The following is a 23,024-nucleotide window of genomic DNA, read 5'->3' on the forward strand; positions in this document are numbered from 1 at the left end:
GGAACTCGTTAATATGTGGAACAATCCAAACGTAAGCGAAGACAGTAAACTCATCTTTTCCGGGATAAGAAGCGACGTCTCGAAAAGATGGAGTTCGGAGAAATGGAGCAGCTGTACTTTTCTCTAGAGACTCGTAAGTTCTACAAGAAAATCAACGTATCCTGTAAAAAATGTGGCGGGATAAGAATGGATGTATCTTCCCAAATAAACGTGATCAGCTCTACGATGAACTCCTTAATTTCGTAAAAGCGGAGTAACAAGACAGTAGGAGGAATTGTTTCCGATCCTACCGATAATATCGGTACGGCGGACGAGGGAGACATGTCAACTCCAACGATAAGTGAAGTTAAGAATGCTATCAAACAGCTTAAATACAACAAGGTAGCTGAGAAGGATGATATCGGAGCGGAGCTTATTAAAATGGGCCTGCACCAACTGATAATCAAGTTCTGTGGTACAGAACAGCTAATGGAGGAGTGGAAAGAGGGAGCTATATGCCCAATATACAAAAAGTGTGACAAGTTAGAATGTGAGAACTATTGAGCGATCACTATTCTCAACAAAGTGCTTTCACAGATCATTTTTCGCCATAAGCCGCTTGCAAGTAGATTTATGGAAAGTTATCAAGCCGTTTGATGGACGATCAACAACATACCAAATCATTACGTTGTGGCAGATCTTCCAAAAGTGTCTCGAATATCAAGTACCTACTCATCTACGCTTACGATCCTAGTGATTGTGAAAAGAAGATTATGGACGAGAACGTGTCTCCCAGAAAACTGACCAGACTAAGCAAGTCTACGATAGATGGTGTGCAGTGCTGTGTGAAGATATTAGGTGCTTTATCGGACTCGTTTAAAACACGCAAAAGACTTCGACAAGGCGATGGTCTTTCCTGTCACCTGTTCAACATTGCGCTTGAAGGTGTTTTGAAAGTGCGGTCTTTAACATGCGGTTCATGATCTTCAATAAATTCAGCCAGTTCAACTGCTACGCTGTCGACGTGAACATTTGTCGGAAGAACGTTCCTGGTGGTGACCCATTAGTACACCAGGCTGATACGTCAAGCAGAAAGGGTTGGATTAAAGTTGAATACAGTAATCCCTCCATATACTCGGTGGATGGTACCGTTTTTCTCAGCTGTTCTTCAACCAATTGATTTTCTTTACATAACTAGTTAATGGATAACACTAATAACATATCTACAAAAAACTATTGGTTGAAGGACTACCGAGAAACAGCGGTGGACGGAACCAACCACCGCATATATTGAGGGATTACTGTATGTCAAAGACACCGTATCTGTTGGCTGGAGGAACCGAGGCTGGTATAGGAAGAAGTGAGATAATCGACGGAGATGAGTTTGATGTGGTGGTTGAATTTGTATAACTCGTATCATCAGTGACGTCGGATAACAACTGCAGCAGATAGGGCCTTCTGAAATGTTCACCTACACACTTAGATTTTTTCACCGAGCCCGGCAAAAAAAGTGCCAAGAATCCAACAGCCGAGCCTTTGGCAAACACCTCTTTAAAGCATTGTCGTGAGACTGGCAAAGCAAAATTTATCACAGCTGTGGTGTGATTCCCGGCAGTTTTTTTATATATTTTTTTAATATTTTTGTCAACGACAACCTTCTTTTCAGCTTGGTTACCACTTTCACTTTCCATACGAATTTCGGTAAACTATTATATGTTCAAAATTTTGAATTTAAGTCTATAGATATTAATGCTTGGAAAGTTGACTTTCAGTGTCCTTGAAATTTAATTAGCAAATATCTGCATATTGCAAATATTGCTCTTTATTGCATAGGTATATGTATCACCCCTTTATTACATGGACAAATGTTGCATGCCACAAATAGGATCGGTTCTGGTCTTTGCATATCAGAGGGATGCACATAAAACAGGCACAAGGGTTGCGTGGTTGGTGGTATACAATTGATTAAAGTATCGTATCGTATTGTATTTGTCAAAAATTTTAATTTTCTTTAATTTTCTCTTAGATGTCGATTGATCATAATCCCAAAACTGTATGCATTGCTGCATACCGTAAAATCACAGGTTGAACTATTTAATTTTATGTGATATTACAACTTTAACTACTGAATTAGGGCGCACCTCCATAAGGGGCTGTTCATAAACTACGTAGATCTATTTTTAGAGGATTTATATCCCCCCTCCCCCCCTCACCCGCGTATACAATCGACCATAGATTTTTTTTTGTAAATTTGTATGGACCGTAGACACTTTCCTCCTCAAAAAGTCTACGTGGCTTATAAACAGCCCCTAATTTATTTTTGAAAGTAATCTACAACCGCTCGTCATTTCTTACCTCCAGGAACTATTTCAAGGATTGTGGCAAGTATCATGTTGTGATTTTTCCGTTGAAATATTTTCGAAGTGTATGATTATCATTATGCCAAACCTGAAATCGAAACAAATGAACCTTTCCTGCTGCCAGTTGCGTGAATTCCCAGGATCACTGCCACCAAACGCAGTAATTTCCTTGCTCCCACTGTACAACGAATAAATTTACAATATAGGTTAATCGACTCTTTGGTAAGTTTTGCTTCCATCCATTTCTCCATCGGTTTGGAAACGCAAATGAAATTAAACCTCTCAACTAGTTTCCTTTCTCTCTTTCTCTCTCTCTCTCTCTTTGTGTCTTATTCAGTACGGTCTATTTACAAATATTGTTGCTGCTGCTTGGTACGATCAGTGTGCTGCTCAGCGAGTTTTTAAAATTGATCTGCCTTGTTAAAATAATGCGAAATATGTACTCCTTCTAAGGATTCATTTAACTAACTTTACACAGAAAAGAAGGCAGAGGTTTCCATTGACTGTCCCCTGCCATTGATCGCGCGCACTGACTTCTGGTTTTCGGATTGGCGTCCTTAAAGTTTAAGCATAAATATTTGCACAGTAATTCATCTAGATAACAGGTTCTGCTAACATTGCCCTTCCCGAAACCCTCCCGAAAGCGAACGATCACGGTCCTGCCAATGCGGTCAGGATCGCTGCACAAGAGATTCATATTGCGCTGAAAATCTTGCTGGAACTTATTGCCAACTGTCACATGTCCTGGTCGAGCTTCAAGCTGCTATTGCTGCCAATGTCACTCGCCGGACCATCCAGGAGTCGTCACTGGTCAATGCTGGCGAGTTGTTGCAGTTTGCTGTTTTCCACGTTGCCGTTGATGTTGTGCTGAACCTCCAGGCCGTTAACCATCTTTTCTATACTCTTCAACTCTGACGGCGAGTTGGAAGGCATAGTGGTGACCCTCGATGCTGGCTGGGCAGGTGGTGGGATTGTGGCAGCGGTTGTTCCGGTAGCACCAGTCTCCGCCGATGCAGGAGACATTGGGTTCTGGGTGGGAGTAGGTGACACGGAAATTGGCCTCGTGGGTGGTGAATTTGAAGCAGCTCGTGGATGAGGACTACTGCTCAGACTTCGTGGGCCTCCGGAGTTTGATCCAGGCGTGACGGCGTCGAATGCCGAACCCATGCCGGAACCGGGCAAACTGTATGGCGAAAATCGATGTACTTTCAAACCGTGCAGTGGCGAGGATGGTGAGTGGCCCGAGTAGTGACCGAAAAAGGCTGGGTGTTGTGCTGCTAGGGCAAGTTGAGCATTGAACAGCAAGCTAGGGTTCATCGCTGCCGCTGCGGCTTGATTGTGAAGCAGCGAGAGATGATGCGGAGGGTACAATCCCGGCGGGTAAAGATACGGTAACAAATGTGGAGGTGGATGGATGGGTGGTCCTACCGAGATGTTCGGCGAGGGATATGATGTACCGGCGCTACTCGATGATTCCTTGGGACTGCCCGAGGTCGGACGAAAGGCACCTGTGCTTCCTGAAACGCTATCCGAACAGTTGGAATCACTTCCGTCGCGCTCGTTCTCGTCGGACTGGAGTCGCCTTCGCATGGCTTCCTCTGCCCGTTGCACATCTTCAAAGTTGAACCATCCTAGTGAAATGAAGAGAAAAATAAAATCATCATTAGTACACTTGCCTAATATCTATAGAAATTCAGTTCAAAAGTACCTGCATGATGTTGCATCTGCTGGCTGAGTGAGAGGAGCGGGCTTTGTGGCGGTCCAACAACATCCAGCAGTTTGTCGTCGTCGTCCATTGTTGATATGCTATTCGTTCGGTGGTCCAAACCAGCTGGACCTCGGGAGGAACTGACGGAACTTGGACTTAGTTTGTCACCGTCGGAACTCCGCTGGCCCATGAGCGACTGCCGGAAGGCAGAACAACTGGAAAGAGGAAAAGAGCCACTTGAGAGAAATTTTTAGGAAGTATCATTAAGTGGGTCGAGTTGTGCACATTCCAAAGGGGACCAATTTGTATACGAGTGAAACCCAAAACGAAACCAACAATGTGTCAACAAGCTACAAATCACCAAAAATTATCACCCTTCCCTCTAAGCAGTCTCAAATTAGAACGTAACGCTTGAGTTTCGTCCAAAAAGCCAGTCATTAGAAACTTCACCCTTTGGAGAAGGGTGCTAATGATCGATTTCCCATGCAGATTGCCTTGGGGTGAATGTGATATCTACGCTGCGAGGAGTCTGGGGTGCCCGAGGCGCAACCCTTAAAAATGCTAGAATGGAAAAGGGTGGTGATTCATGCCAGACAAATTGAAATAGTTGTTACAATCTATCTGTCTGGTGTGGCGAGTGGAGAGTTTATGTTCGGTCGATAATTTATGCACCAGTCGGCGAACCGGGACGCATCATGACTCGGCAGTTTCCTTTCGTCTGCGGAGAGGCTTTTTCCAAAAAGTTTGCAAACAACAGTGAATAGGCAGTATTTTGCGTTGGTCGGATTTACTACTGAATTCTGACTAATTGAATGATGATGGTTCGCTTTACGTTGCTTCCGCAGTGCTGTTGTTGGTCGATAAGCCACTTTTGGGCGGAAAGTAAGTGAATGATAAATTGCGTGGTCACGTGACCGGAAGCCGTCGGAAGCGCAAGGATTCAAGTGTTTCTTTCGGCACCTTCGTAAACGAGATTCTGCTTTTAAGGAGCGATTTTTTGCCCGTACACAATGTAGACTTTTCCTTCATATGTAAATTGTAAACATACGCATTGAAACTTGCTCGATGTCATGAATAAATAATAATTCGAAATGGCGTGCGTGCGGTTTAACTCGTTTGCCACCGATCGTGAACATCAAAGCGTAGTATCCGTTGACGGATGGATGCTCGCAAATCGAAACGGTTGATGCGTAGCAGGCGGTGCCCTACAGGCGATCAATCGCTGTTGTGACGTATGTGCACGTATTTTTCAATTCAAGAATTTGCTTAGTTATTTCTTTGGTTGAAAGCTGTAAACCTATATCGGTGCTAACATTATTGTGCGCCTTCCAGGGCATTGCGTTTTTTCGTAATTCCTAGTGGGATGGATCCATAAAATAAAACACCAAAGTAAAGGGTTATAGTGTTCGGGGTGATATTTCTGTCAGCTTGTCCCGCCAACCGTATAGTCTGTAGTGGTGGCATGACACGAGTAGCACCATAATGTTTATGAAAATGTGACCGCCTGGGCAATAAAGTTTCGTGTTAGAATTCGCGCGATTCGTGAGCAAAATCTGAATGCTCACCTGTTTTATTCCGTTTTTATTTGCATATTTTCCGATAGATATGAAGTTTGCTTGAAAGAAAAGAATTTCAACGGGTTCGATCAAACAGAAAGAGTACTTGTTTGTTTGATGACAGTTGTGCCTTACATTTGATTATGAGATCTATCGAAGGGTTGACGGCGCTATGCCATGATTAATGGCATTACTTCAGATCCTATATAAATCATCCGCAAAAAGTAGCTTGGCCTGAATTCAAAAAGATTGACAAGATTTCTTGTATAGCTACGTAGAAATAATAATCGTTATAGGTAGATGGGCCTCCCTTAGCTCAGTCGGTGAAGGCGCAGTTACAAAGCAAAACCGTGCTGGAGGTGGCTGGGTTCGATTCTCGGTCCGGTCTAGGAATTTTTCAGGTTGGAAAATTTCTCGACTTCCCTGGGCATAGAGTATGATTGTACTACCACACAATTATACTAATTCGAAAATGGCGTCAAAAGTCAATTAATAATTGTGGAAGTGCATCTGTTACACTAAGTTGAGAGCACACAATAAACTAAAACGATTAAGCGAACTGCGAAGAAGAATAAGAAGAAAAAGTATATGGGTCACATTGCACAGTTGTTTCGATTGGCAGCAGGCTCCTCCTTACTTAGTTGCTAGAATTTAAGGGGCAGTGCATATTTCTCGTTGAAATGTAACATTATTTTAATCAACTTTCATTATTTCAGTTTATTTCAACTAGTTATTAAGTTGAATTATTGTTTCCAATTCCCGGACATTTCTTGGTACCCAGAAATCGGGAAATAGTTGATTGCTAATTCTGGGGATTTCTTGGAAATTGAGAAATATGTTTATCCAATTATAATATAATATAATTATAGTATAATTTTCAACAATTATGTATTAGAATAAGAGCTAATGAAGTTTAAAACACATTTCAATATATTTTTATGTTTGTTTTTTTTACCCGGATGGTTTGTACGATTTCCATCTGGATGTTTCCCCTGATTCACTTATTTTTTTATAATCCATTTATTTGTCAAGGCTCAAATGCGTTAGCTTTGCGGAGCCGAATATTTTTTACATGATTGTGTGTGAATATCATTTTCTTACTATTAATGTTAGTAGAACGGGGGCCGATTACTCGCGGTTTACTCGAGATTAGGGATTACATTTATTTATCATTTGGAGGGAGGACAAGGGAAAGCATTTTGAACTAATTTAAGAATTAACCGTAAAGGATGGCTAAAACACAAAACATTAAACACATACATCAACAGCTTAAAGAAAGTCGTAAATAAGCTTCATAAAGTCGATATCACGGCAAGCCAAGACGTGTCTAATTGGCTTAAAGGGTTGTTTTCCTTGGACCCTAAGAGAATCACACAGAACGGATCTCATGATGCAAGGAGCAGGACCAAACAACATGCTCGATGTCGTGATAGCCGTTTCCACAGGTACATAAGTTGCTGTCGGCGAGCGTAATACGGAAGAGGTGGGCGTTTACCGAACAGTGATTGGACGAGCCTGGACATGACACGAATGAACCAGGGTTTGATCGACACCTGTGGGACAATAGAATGTAGCCATCTTCCCAGATCACCATCATTCCACTTTTGTTGCCAGTTGGCGAGGACTTGCTGACGAGAAATCGTGAAAAATTCGAGGTAGGCGATTTGTCGCTCGTAAATATCGCCTTCCATAGCGCCCACCTTGGCCAGCGAGTCCGCTTTCTCATTGCCCGGGATAGAGCAATGAGAAGGGACCCATACCCAGGGTGATGATATGCGAGCTGATTCACTTATGTTTCTCCCGGAAGATTTTTACAACATCATCCAGAAGTTTCTTTACCCTTCAAGATTATGACCGGCTTCTTCGGAAGTATTCTTATGATTTCGCTCAGAAGTTTCGCCCAACATCTACCGGATTTTTTTTTCCAACTTACCCTGGAAGAATCTTCCATCTTTTCCCGAAAGTTTCTTCCAACTTTCTCCGGAAATTCGTTCGTTCAACGCATGTTTCATCAAGCTTTCCATTCCAACAGTATCTCCTGACTTCCCTCAGAATTCCTACTGGCTTCTTGTGGGACCAGCAAATATTTTCCATTTCACCCGGAAGTTCGTTCTAAGTAGCTCCAAGCCAACGGCAAATCGCGACCATCTTCGATTTGCATAAATCTTTGCATAGTAGTGTGTTATGAGTAATCATTCACATTTTTGCCAAAAATCGCCCTTTTTGGATCTTGCATTTTTTTTTCGAAATGGTGTCTTTGTCATTTTTCAATTGAACTTCTGATTGAAAAAACGTTTTGTAATGTTTTTACATCCAAGAGGATGCACTTCAATCATGTCGGTTGGCATTGGTTGTCAGAATAAGTTTATTTGTTTGCATCATGGCTTCATCGGAGCAAACACGTTACGATTTGATCTTGCACGCTCGAAACAAAAATCTCGGTCTATCCGCTTCTGGCAATTTTCGATTAAATTTGTGGGCAAGAATTATATAGCTCGGATGACCGGAAGAGCTCCCCGGAAGAATGTAAAAAAAAAATTTTTGGAATTCCCCAAAAATTTCCTTGTCTGGCAAGAAATCTGCAGTTGTGGGCTGAAAAGCTAAACTTTTGTTACTTCTGGGACCATGAATCAGCAAATTTACCAGAAGGAGTGCCTACGGAAGAGACTTATACCTTTTCTGAGGTGGATTGCGGTATTCTGACCGGACTTGGCAAGCGTTTTTAGATTAGATGCCACTATTCAAATTCCACCAAACAGTGGTACAGCGAGAATGGCGTCACAGTGGTTCCTAAGGAGAAGAATCCGGCCAAATCTCCGGAACTAAGCCCAATTGAGAAATACTGGTCAATTGTGAAGAACATACTGAAGAAAAAGGGTGGAACTGCAAGTGACCTGAAGGATTTCAAGCGGACATTTATTTTGGTAGCCAAACATGTGGGGCAGGGCCCGTGCAAAAGATGATGGGCCATGTACGATAAAAAGTTCGAGCAATGGCCTATGGTAAGAAAGAAGACTGTAACAATGGTCTTATAGTAAGCATATTAACTACTAATGTATAGCTTTTACATTGAAATTTGAAAAATAAAACGCAGTTTTAAACCCCAACAAGATTTTCGTGTGCGGATTTACAACCATTTAATCAAATCTGTGAAAACGAATTCTCACATGCCCATCATTTGAAGAGCCCCTTTTTCATTCGAACCTCATCGTCTCTGTCAAATGAGTTACATTTGATATACGACAGTAGAGTATGGAATAAACCCAGAAAAATGGTCCCGAACAGACAAGTCGACCCGATGTTGGATAAATGTAAGGCTAATTTAAGGTCAATGTCGACAAAATGTCGGGTTTATGTCGGGTCAACTTTGGGCTTATGTCAGATCAATGTCGGGTCAACATCGGGTTGGGGTTTGGTAAAAGTCAGGTTGGTGTCGGGTTGGCTTAGCTTTTTCGCCGGAATGTCGACCCGAAATCCGTTTATGTGTAGGTTACACTCAATTGAATGCTATCAAGCGTTTCTCAAATGACAATGATCCATGCCTTAATTTTGTTTCTTTGATTTGTTTTACGTCGATCTTGTTTTCCGTACTGAGTACCAATTTTACTGACGCCAGGGAGGTAGCTCCCACACCTGGACCCTACCTATCGACCCATCACATCAACTCATGAACCGGGGACCAACGGCTTTACTTCCCTTCCGAAGAAAGGCGTGATCACAGATTGTATGTCTCAGAAAATCCCGGTGGTGTCGACTGGGATTGAACTCAGGCCTTTTGGGGTGAGAGGCAATCGCGCTTACCACTACACCACCGATGCCGTTAATGATCCATGCCTTCGTCAAATTACTAAGCAACTTATATCAGCCATTCGAAGGAGGTCCCCTTTGATACCGGATAGCTGCTTTTCTCATTTTCATCAAAAACGTTCAATTGATTTTGAGAATCTACAGCACTGGTTCAACCTTTATCAGTTTTTTTAAAATGCATATTCACGTCACTAAGATAAGATCTACCACCGATTCCACTTCAAACTTGGGGAACAGTAATCAAAGGAACACATTTTAGTCCTTGTTACTTTTTATGCCTTGTTGATTGTGACAAGACTCGGCTTTGCCCACCGAGGATGTTCTTGAAACAAACAAAAAATAAGTTAGTTAGTCTTCATCTATGTGATTCCTAAACTTCTATTCGTTGTTCCCTAGTTTGAAGTGGTTAAGACTAGGATTCTGATACATGGTCATTATCAATTAATTTTTTTGCTAAGGAATCCAATTTTGACTGAAAAAGGGGCGCGCCTTTGGAGGGTGTTTCAAAACTCAGAAGGGTATAAATAGCCGGACCTTTCAATTCAGATCCTTGCGATAACTGCAAGAATGACAGCTGTAAAAAAAAATAGTGTACTTCATGATTTCTCAATTGTGATGAAGTAATAGGACATGCACTAAACTAAGGACACGCGATATACTACAATAGATCAAATTACTGGTCACAGTGGTGTTAGGTACCGATCAGAGAAAAAAAAACATTTAAGATCATTTCTTTATCGATTGTATGATAGCAATCTCGAGTAATCTATGAAGGTGCCATACATGGACTTTAGTAATCTTTACAAATTGTATTAATATAAAAATATTTAAATGCTGATACCATCGTAACTTTGAACTTTGGCAAAGAACAACAAAGATTGCCATCGATGTACCTTTAACATTACCTTTTTATCGATTTGCATCGCTGGGTAAAGAGAGTTGTCGATATACAGCAGATGGCAATTGTATATTATTTATCGACATATTTGGCACTTCATCGGAAGAAGCATGATCTGCCGGTAAATGGATGGGAAGACAGATCGATGGCCGTGACAAAGTCAATTTTTGCCATTGTAGTTTTTCAATCCTATGTCTTTGTACTTAATAACTCGTTATAGCAAGCGCGGTAGGAGTCTTGGCATTTTGAACTAATGAGGAAATTTGATACCTTTTTGCCTTCTATAACATCTGGACATCCGACTGATTGATGACAAATAAATATTGAATTCATGTATGAAAAGATTTACAAAAATTCAATACCCCATATACTATTTAGAGTGTATTTGTCAGTCGTGGAACCGAGGATTAGCAACCAAAAACAAAATCAGTAAACCCCAGAAGGTATGGTATCGAAACTAGCAATTGTGCCAATTGGCTGAAAGTCACTCTAATAAAGAAAAAAAAATTGTGCAGGTAGAACAAACTCAAATATCATTACTGTCAAAACTGGCAAAACAAATAAATTTGTTTACAAAGGTAACGAATGGTAGTAATATTTTAAAAAGGAATTTTATAAGTGATTCACGATTAGACTTTTAGTATCTTCACATTTCTTCATGACATGGTGACGATCACTACGATTTTTCTTATGAATGTCTTTGAAGATCGTTGTATCGAAAAAAAAAAGTGAAATGGTTGGCCGTGATTGCAAATCACATCACAGTTGCTTAATATAATCCTTAAAGAAAAAATCGCTCATGTCTGAAAAAAATAATAATTTAAAAAATTCTATCATCACCACCATTTTTATATGATACTCTATTGTTTAAGGTTACATTCAATGTGATACATAAATTCATTTTAGTATTAGATTTATTTATTTAGCTAGAATCGTAAAACAAAAAATCATATTTCACCTGATGGAAATTTTGTTCATTCACAGATAAGATCAAACTGTCCCTTGACTGAGAACGGATTATTCACGCTTATTTTGCCATTTGAGGGCAAAAATCAACGCAACTAACAACCGCAGCATGCTATGAATGGTGATAATCTGTCGCCAAATGCTTATTTTTTTTCTCTGAATTTGTAACTAATAACTGTCAGTCATGGCAATATGGTAGCATTACGCCATCCGATAGCGTTTTGTTTGCATTACTTCCAAAATGATCATCTGGCTTAAATTTTACGATTTTAGCAACTGGCTGCGTCAGAATACAGTTATTTTGATAGTGATAGTGAGGCAGATTGTGAAGTTAGTGGCATGAGAATCGATTTTCATTAGACTTCCACCATGGTTTACCAACCTAGATTTAACAGATTATTTTGAAACTCTCGCTCTCGTCGACCATACACTACTGCTTGATTAAATTTTTCAGGACTGTTAAAGACATTTTAGTATCAACAATGTGGTGTTTGTCGTAGTTGAAAATAGCTTCGGATGTGCTTTTGTTCATGCTTCTTGCATTCATAAAACATACAATGCTTGCACGTAGGTTTTATCCATAATGCCGTTGCCAGACAGTGGGAGTTAAATTGTTATTGTTCTTTGCGTTATGGTTTTCCTTTGAATCATTCATAGATTTTTATCTTGAATTTTCTTATCAATTTCCTTAGAATGTACATTTGTACAGATTTTATTTCAGAATTCCCTTAGGACTATTTCCATTTTTTTTCAATACTCCTGAAAATCTCATACATACGTGCAATTTTAATTCCATTCAGTGTTCATTGAAATTTACTTTAACGACCATCTATTGCGGCCTCGCTTAGCGCAGTCGGTAAAGGCCCAGAATATTGGTTCGTAAGCTGAAGTAATGCAAAAAGAAAATCGAATGTCGTAGCTAGGCTCTTATGATTTGGAACGCAAGTTTTAATATTTTAATCACAATGGATAGCGTTCATTCATCTCCAGCTAAAAGTCATGACTTCAAATCTTACTGAATCTGGAATCTCATTTAGGATAAACGGAAACAATTTTTCTAACACGGCACATGTTAACAAAAAAAAAAAAATTGATCACACTACACGGGAACTACTGCAAGTAGACAGAAACATCCCTGGGACTGCTGAAAATGTTTTAAAGAAAACTCCGAATCGCAGGAAGTTGGAAGAAAGTTCCGGGAAAAATCAGAAGACAATTCCAGAGGAAAGCAGTTCGTCTTGCGGAGAAAATTCGATGAAATTTGCAGTGAAAGCTTCGTAAAAAAAAAACTTTCAGTACAAATCTACCGGACAAGTCCGAACAAATTTCCGAGTAAAAGTGTACGGGAGATCTCGAAAGAAACTTTCAGAAGAAGACAAAAGATACTTTTTGGAGAAACTGGAAGTAAATTCCAGGAATTTTCAAGGAATCATCTGAATAAACTCATAAGAATCTTCCAACCGAAGTCAGAAGGATTTCCACGGATAGTCGAAAGAGACTTCCAAGAGTAATCCTCCGGAAAGAATTCAGAGGTAAGTTGGAAAACACTTTCACGGGAAGTAAGAAATACTTCTGAGGATGTCGGAAGAAACTTTCGGGGAAATCGGAAAAATCTTTTTTATTAATGGGGAAACTTCCGGGAGAAGACGGAAGAGTCTTTCAAATGTAGTTTGAGGGTAATGTAGAGGAAGCCGGAAAAACTTGTATGTCGTAAAAAACTTCCGGGATATGTAGGAAGAATCTGGCAAACAAAGATTGAAAAAAAGAAAATATTTTTTTTTTAATTCGACTTGCCTCTAGTATCGCATTGGCAGGCTGATGAAATATTTTTTCCAAGTGTCGATCCCTTACTATCTCGCTTGAATTTAAAAATATGGTAAATGAAATCAAATTTAGCTTTTAACAAGATGTTACCAGAGAAACTTGAAGTTAAGTTTATTTAAAGTGAGTTTTCATTATAAATAGGAACATTAACGAAAGTATTATTTTATTGACAATAATTTCATTAAACAATTACAGTTACCATAAATCAGTTGTATTTGACTGAATTTTGATATATGTGTGCCCATTAGATCGTGATTAACAGCCTTTTTATCATATCATATCAATATTTTAGATCAATTGCAATTGTACGTTGAAACACAAGGTCGTAAATCAGATGGAACAAAACAAATAAAATAAATAGATCAATTGGCTGTATTACCCATTAGAAAATTGTTCTAAAACGTCCCGTTCCCATTATATATCTAAACACTCCAAATATCACCCTCTTTACGAAGCGACCCTTCCTCGAAGATAAAACACTATCATATCGTAAGTTACCCACCAACCAGATCGAAATTCGGGGGTAGCTATTGTAGATATCACTTTGTTAAATTTTCGCATCAAAGATCGGGTGTCATCCCAAGTCATTCCGGCCACGTGCCGCATCATTTGACGTGTCCAAATTGGAAGAGATTCGCTCTGAATGCATCACATCCTCGACATCTCAATTGCAGTACCTAAATACACGCTCAACGACACGGACGTGTGTCCTCGATTCGTTATGGCTTGGTAAATGACAATCTTTTGTTATGATTATTAGTTCCATAAGTAGCGACCACCACCAGTCACAGGCGGCCGTGGACACAATCGCTTCAATTATGACAAATTAAACGTGAATGGTCACATGATCCAATTTTGGTGGTAAGGGGTTGCTCGGTCAGAGTATGTATACATATTTGATCAACCAAGAGCCACGGAGGCTAAAAATGGTTGATGATGGCATAAAGAAAGAAAGTACAAGTTGGACATGCACAACTCGGTGACTTTCGCTTAATGGGATTAAAATTGCACTTGACATGACTTTGGGATCGATCCGGTGCACCATCATCATCGTCATCACCATCGGCACTTTACTGGGTAATGGTTACGACATATGACATCGCACCTCGCGGAAGGACATACTAGAAGGTTAGGAACATGTGTCGTTTCGTCGCCTTCGATTACTCTTGTACAAGTTTTTTGCTTTCCCTTTGTTTTCTTTAACAGATACCCGCTTGTTCGATCGAATACAGGTGCTCTTCATTGATTGTTCGTCTGCATGGCTGATTGAACATTGTTCGTGTTTTTAAATAAATGATTAAATTATCCACGAAAATTATAACGGAAACCAGCTGTGTAGAGACCAGTCGAATTTGTTTTATTTGTTCCGAATTCAATGGAAGTTTATTCCATTGCTGTGGACATCATCGTCAAAATGCTTGCTAAATTATTTTTTTCAAATTTGAGACCAAACACCACCCAGAACGGCGAGATCGGCTTACAACCAAATAAGCAACCCGCTGCTCAGTAACATGTTTAATCTAATTATTTTGCACTTATCTTTTATTTGCGCACCACCTAAATGAGCTCATCTACATATGTACTTATGCGATGCAACATTGACGAATGCACAGCGTGGTTGTTCCAATTTGGCCTTAAGGTTTGCAACAAGAGCACTCTCATGTAGTTTTCCTCTTTTTATGTTGCTTGTTACATGATTTCGAAACAAATGCATTTTATCGTACTCTCCGCGTGCACACACACCGAATACTAAAAGCCTTTTAAAAATTTCCATAAATAATTAATTTGTAATTGTTGCTCATCGTCATCTGCTCTGGTATGCGTCGTCACTGTGTATGGAGCTGGTCGATGACAGCCTTCTTAAATTATATTTTTATTTAATTTTGCTATAAGTGAACGAATGCTTTATGAAGCATATCGTTTGAGGTAATTTTTCAATTAAGCAGTTTGATAACGGTGCAAAAGTGCAAGGCCCTGTGAGACATTCGAAAAGGTGGCAACAAGAATTTTGAATTGAATAAATAATGAACTTTACGGCCAATGTGCTCAGTAGCTCTACATAACTTTTAATGGGGCATCATGAAACAATAACCAGATGGGCAGATGCGGATGCTAGGCAAAAATAGGAAATAAAGTTACCGGTAAATAATGAACAATTAGTTGGCCTATGACGCATAATTTCTGTCAAAGTTAAGTTATTCTCTTAATTGGTATTGTACTTATTGGTAAATAGCTTTGTTTTCAAAATGTTCTATCTCATTTTCCATGCAGCAATATCTCCATCGGGGAAACTATTTTAATAATAATTAATAAACTGATAATATTGATGACACTGGGCGGGGGTTTCAGGAATCCGGATAAAACTGCTAAAATGTGATCCATCAAACTATTTCAAAATTTGATGTGGTGTAGTGGACTCAAAGTCGGCCTGTGAATCTAAGGGCCGTGAAAAATTTTGTTTATTCGTTTTTCAATTTTCGCCTGCATTTATGCATAAACATATTCGAACACGGCTGCCCACATTCAGTATAGAACCAAGCGCCTTCGAATCCAGCGAGGTCAATTAGTAACCCACTTCACTGCAACATCATGTATACAGCTTGGATTTGTTGATAATTGAACTATCTTACTAAAAAAATGTGTTTTTGAGAAAAATCACATTCTGTTTTTGGAAGGGAGACTTTATAGTGTGGATATTTTTATTTGTTTGATTTTTTAAATGATAGGGTAGAGAACTACTTCGGTCAAAGTGCCCATTTTGGGCCTATCAAGCAGAAAACATCAAATAAATCCATGATTTCGGCGATAACAGGATAATTGTGTATTTGGTACCATACTTTAGTTCAAATGCTACCGAACGAAGTCAATAAGAACGCGTGATATAAATGTTTGCACCCAATATTCTCAAATACAAATGAAGCGCTCCGACCGAAGCAATCTTTACCTTCAACCGATAGGCCGAAGTAAAGTTATTGGCGTTTCAATGCGTTAGGTCGAGTTTAGAATCCGTAGGCTGAGCTTAGAATCCGTAGACCGAGTTTGGTATTAGACTTTTAACAATATCTCAACAATTTGTTTCTGTTTATCAAATCTTACGGTACGTACGGAAAGGTAAATAAATTGGAAGCCAACAGTAATAATAACATTCCGTTTGGTGTTAAACTACGGTAGATTAAAAAAGTTAAGTGCGAGTTGTGATTAATAGGTCGGAAACGGGGTATTTAGCCTTAGTTTTGACAATATTTAAAAAAAATCGAAAAGAAAATCAACTCTCTTTAAATTATAGTCTTGATTAGAGCCATGTAAGAGGGAGAAACGACAAGGCGGATATGCAGCCAATTGAACTGTCACAAAAGTGCAAACACTCGAGCAGAAGACCTGCCAGTGAGTAGAAAAAAAAAATCTAATTATAGTGAAGTATTGTAAAACATATCTTTAATAACGTTCGACCTCAAATCTCAATTTTTACAACAATACTTGACGAAAGCGACGATGGTATGAACATTGTTTAAGGTTTGCTAGCTCGAGTGAGAAAATATTAGCGTAGCATCCAAGCCCATAATGATTCATAAATTTACTAAGGGAATGATTTTTTTTTACAGTGTAGGCAAGGAAAAGTTGTAGCTAGAGTAAAAAAAAAATCCATATTATCCATAAGCTATCTATACAAGCTTGTAGGCTATTTAGTTGTCGTGATAGAATCAATATATAATAATTACAAAATGATGCTAGTGAGACATTTATTTGTATTTCCATGGTGATTTGCAAATGAAATTTTGATTTGATTGAATACACTTTTTTAAAGCTCAGGCAATTCCACTCTTTGAACAAATTATGCCCTTTCCAAGTGGTATAATTCGTTCGGTATGGTATATTAAAGGAAAAAAAAAATATGCAAAATTTCTGTTTTATCTCAGAAGGTGCTATCAACACCTGGTGGAGTTGTCGTTAAATTTGTTTTACAGGCAGGTTCGAAAAACGATTTTTTTCAATAATATTTTTCAATGTAATATTTCTAGGTGGATTACATCAATTTTTAGGATAAGTTACTTAATGACTAGCAATTCAAAATTTAGTTGAATTAAATAAAAAAAAAATTGTTTTAGTAATTGCAATTCGTTTAACATTAATCACTATTATAGGGAAATATGTAATATCAGCCTAAATTCCCTTAATTTGGGCCCATACATAAATTCAGCAATAGACAAAAAATTTCAATAGCAACCAAAAATATCCATTAGTACCGTCTCAATGACGCGTTCATCTGGATAAAATTGATAAATAGCAGATTTTTATCAATAGGCCCAATCTTAGATCCAAAGGCCAACATTAGAGCTATTTTTCCTGTATTATTAATTGCAAATATCTTATATTACTTCGGAATTCAGCTACGATAAAAATTATTGAATGTTAATTTATAGTTACAATAATTAAAATATTAATTTAATAAACTTTACATTTTATTCTATCAAAGGCTTACTTATTAGTACTCTAATTTATATTATTTTATAGTAAGAATTAACGTTAGGAAAACTAAGCATCTTCATAGCGAATGTCGTGAGAGTTAATACAAAATGTCAGATGGTACCAGTTTTTAAGTTGTTTGCCACCTCTTCTGCGCACGCTGGTGGTATGGCCATTGAGGAGTGTACCCCATTAGGCATAAATACGTTAGGCATACGGACGTTAGGCATACGGACGTTAGGCATACGGACGTTAGGCATAATGGACGTTAGGCATAAAGTCATTAGGCATAATGGACGTTAGACATAATATACGTTAGGCATAATGGACGTTAGGCATAAAATACCTTGTGGCTGTGCAACTCTTGAAAGCTGTTTCGAGCATGGTAAACAATGCTTAAATAAGGCTAAGCGTTGAAAAAAAAATGATACAAGTTAAACAAACATAGTTTATATAATAAGCACAGTTTGGAATCCATTATTTACCATATCATAAGTGACGTAGCTACATATTTACTTAGAGCCAAGATTAGTAGCGATAGCGGTTAAGTAATCTGGCAATGAAAACTTAGCATAGTTTTGAACTATATCTTGAAATCAATCGCATCTAGAAATAAAAAAATCACACATTTGTTGTAATATATTCTTAAACACATATTGCAATTGTCAAATAAGAAAAGGTTTTTCTCAAAGAACAGCTCATGAAATAAAGAATGGTGAATTCTGTGGTATTTCATTCAATAATAAAAAAGCATATTTGCTGCAGCCAGGATTTCCTGCCATACTTTTCGATACAACGATTCTGTTTTTGTTGTCATCAGAATGAAAACTAGCGGAACCGTCTGCTGATGTGAGGGAGCGATACTTCTATGAACAGTGACGAGTTTTCCGAAACAAACAAGGAACTGTGGCAAACGTACCATCTGTAACCCAATACTTTGCCTGTCCAAGACGTCGCAAGTTTTCATGAGTTCCAAAAATTAAGGCTCGTTCATTATTGTCACCGAAGTCCCCATTATCATCCTTCTGGAATTCATCGGGTAGATTATGCCTAACGTCCATTATGCCTATCGTCCTTTATTCCCAACGTCCATTATGCCTATCGTACATTATGCCTAACATCCGTATGCCTAACGTCCGTATGCCTAACGTCCGTATGCCTAGCGACCGTATGCCTAACATCGTGTACCTGGCCATTGAGACCTGAGACATAAGATAGAACAAATGGTAATATCTATTCCTCTATGACTGTATGTTTTATTTCTGCAGGGAAACTTCAGTCAACAATCAAAACAAATAACATAAATAATATAAGGGCTTTGAATATTTTTTAACATCCCATTCTTTTAATTATAATTTTCCGTACGTTTTTGATGCTCCTAGAACGTATTTTAAAACGTACACACATTTAGAAAGTTTTCAAAAATTTCAGAACCTGTTTGAACTTGTTCAAAGTTATCTGAACATACCTTATACTCGCTGAACTTGTATAGGGTTTCTAAACATTTATCATTTAAAAAATATTAATATGAAGACCTCTGAAAATATTTGAATTTATCTGAACCTAAAACACCATGGCAGCCCATAAGCCCAATGTTTCGCTTTTTTGAAATGTAAGGGGTGATATACAGCTAATATAATGCTAGTGTACCTCAGTGTTGGCAAAAAATCAAAAGGTTAAATCTCACAAAGGAACGAGATCACTCTTGATTTTCGTAGACAAAAATCAACAAGCAAACAACTATGGGTGATATCGCAGCTCGGAATATCAAGCTAACAAAATTCACCAGCTGCAAATTTTAATCATGAATAACGAGACAAGTTTTGGGCATTGACAGATTTGAACAGTTTAAAAATCATCCAAAACTAAAACATTGAAAATAAAAATCCTAATATGAGACAACTAAATTTGACAAAAAAATATGATTTCGGCTACAAATTCGTAGAAACACTCATATTAAATTGACGTCTTTCTTGGAAAATTATTGTTTAAATGAATCATTATCATGATTTTTGTGAGTTCAAATATTGCCATGAAAGCTTTTCTCGGGCGCAAAATATGGCTTTCTTTGAAGTGAATTTGCACTGTCCCTAGGAATTATTATGAGCCAAACTGTTTTTTTTCACATCTTTCTAACAATTCACTAAATTTATCTACAAAAAAAAGTGATAGCAGTGCTTGTATGAAATTTTCTCAGCAACATCTTTCAATTAAATTCATGAAACGAAAGTTATAAGTGAATCAATACACTGATGATTAATGATTATGGTTAATCAATAGCTTAACAGACAACATTGGTGTTTCTGGGGCTTTGAATAGATCCCATAAATCATGGCTAATATTTCACAGCTGCTTGATCATGTCATAAGATTAAATCATTAATATTTATTTTATTTGCCGTTTGACTAAAAACGATCTTCAGCAAAGTTTTAGCTGAGAAAACTTTCCCTCAGAGCAATATAGAAAGAACTACAGAATAGTTTTAGAGAAGTTATTTGCAGTTAAAATAAGCTTCAAAGATTGTTAAGTTATAAGAAGGGTACTCGAGAAAGCTTCGAAATAAGGTGAAGGACTTAGACAGCTTCATATAATTGCATGAACTAGATGGAACTAAAGCAGAAAAAATAAGCTTCAGGGATTTTAAGCAATTTAAGAAAGTATTGCTCCCGTAAGTTGATTTCGTTTCTTTAATGAATACATTCGTTGATATCTGCAACGAAATAGATTCATAATTTTTACGAAGCTTGTTGCATTTAAATTCACAAAATCGTTTGATTTTACGTGTATTTTACGAAGCGTTATCTTATTCGTTACGAATGTTTCATAAAACATATACGAATTATTCGTGTGTAAAAGCCCATGGATTTCAAATAGTACCAAACATTCGTAGACCCATAACAACACATATGCATTGTACGAAATAGAACACGAAGGCACACGACACATTTGTAGGTAAATAAAATTGTCTTTTTAGGAAATCAATCAAACTTTATTGAATATCTTCAACACTTTCAAGAGATGAACCAGGCGCTTATAAAGATAACCTAACCTAACCACTTTCATCGAGTTCATTTTCAACTAGGAAGATAATTCAAAACAAAGCTGGCTTGAGCTTTACCGGTATTGCCGGAAACCTTGCTTCTTGGCCAATGGCACGTTCCAGGAATTTGATAATGTTTTTATCCTACGATGTAGTCGGTGGTAGCCTTCAGAATGTCTGGACCATCTTCAAGTGCGCCATCATTTCACTTCAAAATCCATTGCACCTTCGCAGGGGAAATTAAACTCCATATAGTAGTTGGAAATCACGCAAACGTATTGTTTCGTCTGGGAAACAATCTTCAGGCAGCGTCGGGGACACAGAAGAGAAAATTAGTTCCAACTGGAAACGCAAAAAGTTGGGTAAATTACTCACCACATCTAGGATTTCCTAGACCCTAGAGGACCGCATCCGTCCGTCATGTTGTCCGCCCTCAGAAAAAAATTATTTCCAGTTTGCATCCTCCAAGATGTGCCCTCAACTGTTGGAGATGACGGCGAGCTTTTTATTACACTGCAGGTATGTAGATGATGCTCGATGCCGGCGATCGTGTCCAAGAAATTTCATAGTCACAATCCACATGATGGTCTCTCACAAATCTATAAACATTCGCTTTTCATAACGATATTAAAAATCTCACTCACAAATAATAACAAGCTCTACTGACTGTCATTCTCATATTGTACCGCAAACGAATCCAGTTCGTACATCAAATAATAGTTTCCTAATATTCACGAATGTTTTTCGAAGGTGCACTAATTGTTGCTCGAATTATTTTCGTATGCATTGCTTAAGTTCGTACGATATACCGTTCTTGCATTGTACGAATCATGTGAAATGTTGAACCTAGTGAAATGCAATACGAATGTTTCGCACAATTAACGAAAAATTAGTTTCATCACCGAAATCAGTTTTTACCTAAATATATTTTCAGTGTATGACCGTAGAAACATTTAGGTTTCTGGGAGTGAGAATTTTGGAAATTCGCATAAATTTATCGGTGCCTCCCTTAGCTCAGTCGGTAATGGCGCAGCAACAAAGTAAGACCATGCTGGAGATGGCTGGGTTCGATTTCCGGTCCGGTGTAGGAATATTTGGGGTTGGAAAATGTCTCGACTTCTCTGGGCATAGAGTATGATTGTTCTTCCCACACAATTATACAAATGCAAAAATGCTACAAGGAATCGAAAGCTTTCAATTAACAACTGTGGAAGTGCATCTATAGCACTAAGTTGAGAGCATGCAATAAGCTAATATGCGATAAGCAATAAGCTTGAAAAGCGAAGAAGAAACATTTCCCGTCTCATGCTTCATCATGTCATCCAATCCATGATTGGCAGCTAATCAGTATCCGTTTCTGCCGGCGCCGGTGGTGTAGTGGTAAGCGTGACTGCTTCCTAACACCCCGATGGGTCTGGGTTCAATCCCAGCCGAGGTCGGAAGGATTTTTTTGAGGCATAAAAATCTCTGGTCACGTCTTCCTTCGGAAGGGAAGTAAAGCCGTTGGTCCCGGCCCATGTGTGTTGTGAATGGGTGCGATATCCTACGCAGGTGTGGAAGCTGCCTTCCTGCACATTCGATTGCCGTCAATGGATGGCAATCGATGTCCGCCGGTGATTGGCACTAGATTGCGGAACAGAGACCGACGTTAAAATAAAGGAAAGGAAAAAGCATCCTTTTCTTGCAAAATTTGACCAAGAGCATACATATCAGCTACCACAATACCTAAAATATAGACATTGATATCCCAAGTCTGCGTCAGTTCAGTTGGTGCTTTAAAAAAATTGATGTGATAGTGCAAGCCAGTCCAGATATCATAAGCTTTTATTCAGTATTTACATTAACTTAATATTCTGGATTAGCGAGCTTCATTTAAAAAGAAAAAGTGGTTGCAATCATTTCAGTCACCCTCCAGTTTGATTCATAACCCCAAAGTGGTGCTAACAATGGTAAAGTATGATACGGGTGAAATGGTTTACTGCTTGTATGGATATTTTGGTGAATTACTATGGGGAATTTATAAATTTCTCTAATTTCGCACAAATTTTGGTTATATTTGTCCAAACTTGTGTCCTGGTAATGCTGGTAAAATAGAATTATTGGTTGCTATGGTAATATTCAACAATGCTTTTGTTGTTCTTATTGTTGTAATGAGACTGACATCCATAATTTTACATACATAGCATTATTCGAAGACATTTTAAACCATACTGATTGAACTACAATTTACCCAATTCGCGTGAATGAGGATATTAAAATAAATTTTCCTTCACCCAGATGGGTAAGAATTTTCGCAACAAGAAACGTTGGCAACTGGCATAGTAATCAACTGTCAATTTTCTCCTATTACCCCTTCCCTGCAACCCCTAGTTGAAAAAGCACCCAGCCCTGCTTCTGCCCTTTTGTCAGCAGATAGATAATG

At 38.4% G+C, this 23,024-nt stretch overlaps 1 protein-coding gene across 5 annotated transcripts in view; it reads right to left on the reverse strand.

The window, feature by feature from the left end:
• Positions 1 to 2,204: 2,204 nt before the first annotated feature.
• bi (bifid) overlaps positions 2,205 to 23,024 on the reverse strand; it is a 322,721-nt gene continuing 301,901 nt past the window's right edge. For 3 of the 5 annotated variants that reach the window (XM_065234497.1, XM_065234582.1, XM_065234365.1), the window contains 2 exons: positions 4,048 to 4,283; positions 2,205 to 3,970 (listed from right to left, as the gene is read on the reverse strand). In XM_065234497.1, the coding sequence (XP_065090569.1) occupies positions 3,144 to 3,970; positions 4,048 to 4,283 (1,063 nt within the window). In that variant the 3' untranslated portion in view covers positions 2,205 to 3,143. The remainder of the gene's footprint in view (positions 3,971 to 4,047; positions 4,284 to 23,024) is intronic. The other 2 variants (XM_065234671.1, XM_065234439.1) reach the window with 1 other exon arrangement.

This window comes from Ochlerotatus camptorhynchus, unplaced genomic scaffold, assembly GCF_037179485.1.
Source record: "Ochlerotatus camptorhynchus isolate MF236.1 unplaced genomic scaffold, CSIRO-AGI_Acam_v1.1 ptg000003l, whole genome shotgun sequence".
In the NCBI taxonomy this organism is placed as follows: Eukaryota; Metazoa; Arthropoda; class Insecta; order Diptera; family Culicidae; genus Ochlerotatus; species Ochlerotatus camptorhynchus.